Source organism: Sinocyclocheilus grahami, unplaced genomic scaffold (genome assembly GCF_001515645.1).
Source record: "Sinocyclocheilus grahami isolate Dianchi unplaced genomic scaffold, SAMN03320097.WGS_v1.1 scaffold216.1, whole genome shotgun sequence".
NCBI classification, from domain to species: Eukaryota; Metazoa; Chordata; class Actinopteri; order Cypriniformes; family Cyprinidae; genus Sinocyclocheilus; species Sinocyclocheilus grahami.
The window spans coordinates 1,862,818-1,867,688 of NW_015505395.1; the positions used below are offsets into that span (position 1 = coordinate 1,862,818).

Below are 4,871 nucleotides of genomic sequence, written 5' to 3' on the forward strand. Positions count from 1 at the left end.
AAAGTCTCCTGTGAGGGGTAGGTTTAGGGGTAGGGTTGGTGTAGGGCAATAGAATATACGGTCTGTACAGAATAAAAACCATTACACCTATGGAGAGTCCCCACTTTTCACAAATGTAAACCTGTGTGTGTGTGTGAGTGTGTGTGTGTGTGCGTGAGTGAGTGAGTGACTGAGTGAATGTGTGTGTGCGTGCATGCGTGTGTGTGTGTGTGTGTGTGTGTGTGTGAAGAGAAGAACAGAGTGTTTATGTGAAGTGTTAAGTGGCACTTTATTGTAAAGGAAGGAAAGAATGAATTTCCCCCTGTACTCTTTCATTGCTCAAAAACACTTTCACAACAATCTGACTTTCTTTTCCAATCAGACTGATGTGTGTGTGTGTGTGTGTGTGTGTGTGTGTACTGGTATATATGGTTTATGAGGACACAAATGTGTATAATGACATGGTTACTACAACGTAAACACACTTCATGTGTCCCTGTAAAACAAAAGGCTTAAAAAAACATACATAACGGTGTTTTATGACATTCAAAAATGGCCAGTAGTTTTCTGTAAGGGGTAGGGTTGGTGTAGGGCGATAGAAAATACAGTTTGTACAGTATAAAAAGCATTACGCCTATGGAGAGTCCCCTAAACCACAAATGCAAGGATGAGTGGTGTGCGTGTGTATAATCAATCCTCTGTTCCTCAACAGTCTCGGCTACTTGGAAACTAGATTTGTACATTTTCTGAGGAGAATATGAGTGCCGTCTGCCTGTGCCACAACGCTGAGAGCTGTGGGCGCTTTCCAGGACCAACTCCAAATCTCTCTGATATTCTGATAGCTATAGCTCATAAAAATACAATAAAAATACAGCAGTAAAAAGCAGCGATTAACAAAACAATTATTTTGCTATAAAAACAGCAATGTATAATGTCATGCAGGAACTTCTGTGGTCACTATTGTGTGATGATCTGAACAAACCAGGAGCCAGATGCAGGAGCCATTCTTAAGAATAAAATTCTTCTTAACTGCGATTTTCTTACTTAAGAAAAAACAAGAATATTTTGTTTTCCCAAAAACTTTCTTAAAGGGACGGTTCGCTTAAAACTGAAAATTTTGTCATCATGTAATTACCCTCAAGTTATTCCAAACCTCTGTCCAACTTGTCTCCTGTTGGACACAAAATACATTTTGGTAACCAAACGGTTTTTGGTCCCCATTGACTTTCATAGTATTTTTTTGTTCCATACTATGGAGGTCAATAGGGACCAGCAACTGTTTGGTTACCAACATTCTTCAACAGGAGAAACTCCTACAGGTTCAGAACAACTTGAGGGTGATTAAATGAGGACAATTTTATTTTTTCTGTGAACTATCCCTTTAAGAATGTTCTTATCTGCTTTTTAAAGATTGTTCATAAGACAAAACTTAAGAAGAAATTGAATAAACTCTTAAAGTTAGAACAACCTCCAACCTGTCTTAAATCCTCAAATGTAAGATGTTTCATTTATTTTTTGGAGTTGTTCAAATATTAAGCATTACAACATAACACTAGCTATGCATATTACTCTTATTAGTGATGTGCACAAGTTTTCTGAAGTGACACCAATGATCGCTCATGTTTATGCATGACTTGACTTTTTGCTGTAATTATATTTTATAATTACAAAACTTTGAGGTGTTTTTCGTTGAGTTGATCAGCAAATCATACAATTAGATAAACGATAAATGTTCTAACTTCTTACAAATTTTTCAAGAACTGTCCTGAAGATCATTCTTACGAACTTCTTAGAATTCTTTATCTTTCTTAAATTTCTTATCTTCTTCCTTAAGAATATCTGGTCCCAGAACTTTCTAAAATTAAAACGGAAATAAATATAAATTAAATCTAAAAAAGACTAATAAAAATGCATTTATAATGAAATGTATAACAATTATTATTTTATATTAGATCGATGGATAGATATAAAAAAAAATGGTAAAAAAATCTAAATAAATCTGCTTATTTTACAGATTTTTTTTTATCAAGTTCACTTTTTTATTTTTTTTTATTTTCAAATTATTTCTAATTTAGTAAATATTGTTAAATAAATATAAATTCATTGCTATGCATGTGTTTTACTATCTTTAAATAAAATTGCATTAACAAATGTTTAATTAATCTGACCCATAGTGTAACGTGTTACCAAGATTTTAAAAAAGTGTTTTTTGTTCAAAAATCAATGGGGTTGTTTTTTCTTCAAAATGTTTTTTTTTTTCACAGAAGAAAGAAAGTCTTCAGTAAACAGTTTTTACATTTAACTAGTAGCCTCTTAGTGAACAGCAGCTTTGTGCCTGTCGTATATCTCGACGTCCGCTCTAAAGAGGGCAGGTCTGAGTGTACAGGGGGCATAAATCGTCCTGGCAGGAGGGAGTGATTTCCCATCATCCTTCAAAGCAGCCACCCATCACTAAAGAGCCGCTGACTGAAGCTGCCAGTGAAAACATTTGGCCTATGAAGCATTTTGCGCTCGCTCACACACACACTGATCCGTTTAAGCGGTAGGTGGGCTTCTCTGAGGTGACAGACGGGTTACGTGCGGTCAGGCCTGACTGAGATATTCAGCATGAGCACAAAGAACCTGAGAGAGAACCAGCATCCACAGCGAGCCTGCAGTTACACACACATCAGACGGGTCGAAGCGCAGCTCACTCCTGACACGCGAAACAGTAACACTAGCAAGATGCACACATACACATTTTTTAAGCACAAATTTAAGCACAAACATGATGTTTTAAGTAGAATTGTCATTGTATATATAACATTTTTGCTGAATTCAAAATTCAATAACAACCCATGCAAAACCTTGCGTTAAATTTTATAATTTCATAACTTTGAGGTGTTTTTCATTGACTTGATCAGCAAAATCATCCAATCAGATAAAAGATCAATCTTCTTAAGAGAATATTTGAGAACTTCGTACAATTCTTTCAAGAATTGCACTAAACAATATTCTTACAAACTTCTTGGAAGTAATCATAAGCAACTTCTTTCCTAAGAATATCTGGTCTCAGAACTTTCTAAAACATAAACTAAAATAAATAAAAATGAAAGCTAAATAGAAAAACAAAAAACAAAGACTAATAAAAATGACAAGCATTTAATTGGATGGATAATTATTGTTCTTTATTGGATTGATGCATGGATATTTTTTACTTTTTTTTATTTTTGAAAAATACTATAATAGAATTACAGAATCAAGATATTGGCCTCTAAATAAATTTTGAGCAAAATTGTCATTATATCTATACAATTTACCATTATTTTAGTATCATTTAATACTATTAGGCCTATAGGTTTTTATTAATATTTTGAATTTTCATTTTAGTTTAATAATTTTTGCTTTTTTTTTTAAATGTCTATATAGTTTTTATTTTTCCATTTTTAGCTTTAATTATTTTAGCACTTAAACTAAACGGAAATGAGAAATGATGCCTTGGAAATTCACTGAAATAAAATACGTTTAAGCATTTTCTATTTCATTTTATTTCAATTAACATTTATTTTATTTCAAGTCACAATAGTTTCAGTTAACGAGAATGATTAAAAACGTTCGTCAACGACCTTTTTTTTCCATGACTAAGACAATAAAAAAACTATGTAATTTAACAATAACTGTAACTATATATCAACATGCAATGTTTTTACAAAAGACAAGACATATATATATATATATATATATATAAACTTTACCATCTCACTTTATTTTAGTCTACAAAATTTTTTTTTTAATTACAATTGCTGTTTTAATAGACATAGACATAAAACATGAACATAATTCATATTATGAATATTAAGAATTAATATGAGGAATTTTACTTGTTTTAGCTTTTGAGATAATCTTCTTGTTTTAAACCAGAGTGTTAACTTATAATAATAACAAAAAGAAAAATATAATAAGACAGGAAACTCGATTAGGTCAAATAAACAAAGCATCTGAGTCGGTGTTCTGTTGATTTGTGCTTACATGAAAGTGCAATAATTTTGTTGAAATGTAAAATGAAATTTTCTCAAATGACTAATAATTGTGACTTTCATTTTTGAGTTGAACCATTACCATACAGCACGACTAAACAGGACTAAAATATGACTAAAATGTAAACAGTTTTCATTGACTGCAACTGAATGTTCAGACATTGTCAACTAAAATCTTAATCTCAGGTGTAAATGTAATCTTTAAGAACGAAAAAATAAAAAATCTTTTGTGTTCATACAGATGAAATAAGGTACAGGTCTGTCACAATTACAGCAGCACCATGTCATGTTGCTCTTTCCAGCTGTTACGGAATGCAAGAACATGACCTGTGTGAGCGGCCCCATATGCATGAGGTCCTATTTTGGTTCAAATGCTGTTAAGAGAGAAAAAGTGAACCAGAACTCACCACATTCTGCTGACAACACAAGCAGAACCGCAAGAACCTGCAGCTGCAGCCCGGCACGCAACATCCTGTGTAGAGAGGAGAAAGCAATGAGAATTATAAAAAACAATACTGGCTGCATCTCAATTCCTATTGCTATACTAACCATGCACTTCACTGACGATGGGAAAGTAAACACTTTTGAGTGTGTACTAAGAGAGTGCAGAATTGGGACGACCTGCCATGCCTTGCATAGAGTTCACCTGTTCTTATAATCCGAGTATAATGAAAGGAAACAGAGGACTACTGAGGTTATATCTTGGGTTTTAGACCAAGAACATGTATTAACAAAGTCAGTTTTGACTTTAAAGTTGATCTGGTTAACATGAAGCAATGCGCCAAATGTAAGACTCTATGATTTCCGTCCATCAGGAAAATGCAGACAGAATCACAAAATCCATTAAAGGGGTCATATGATGCGATTTCAAGTTTT

The 4,871-nt window shown here is 33.2% G+C and overlaps 1 protein-coding gene across 1 annotated transcript in view; it reads right to left on the reverse strand.

Annotated features, from left to right (window-relative positions):
• LOC107596285 (neurocan core protein-like) overlaps nt 1-4,871 on the reverse strand; it is a 38,770-nt gene that overhangs the window by 9,478 nt on the left and 24,421 nt on the right. The window contains exon 2 of the mRNA XM_016286980.1: nt 4,403-4,467. Within this exon, the coding sequence (XP_016142466.1) occupies nt 4,403-4,466 (64 nt within the window). The 5' untranslated portion in view covers nt 4,467. The remainder of the gene's footprint in view (nt 1-4,402; nt 4,468-4,871) is intronic.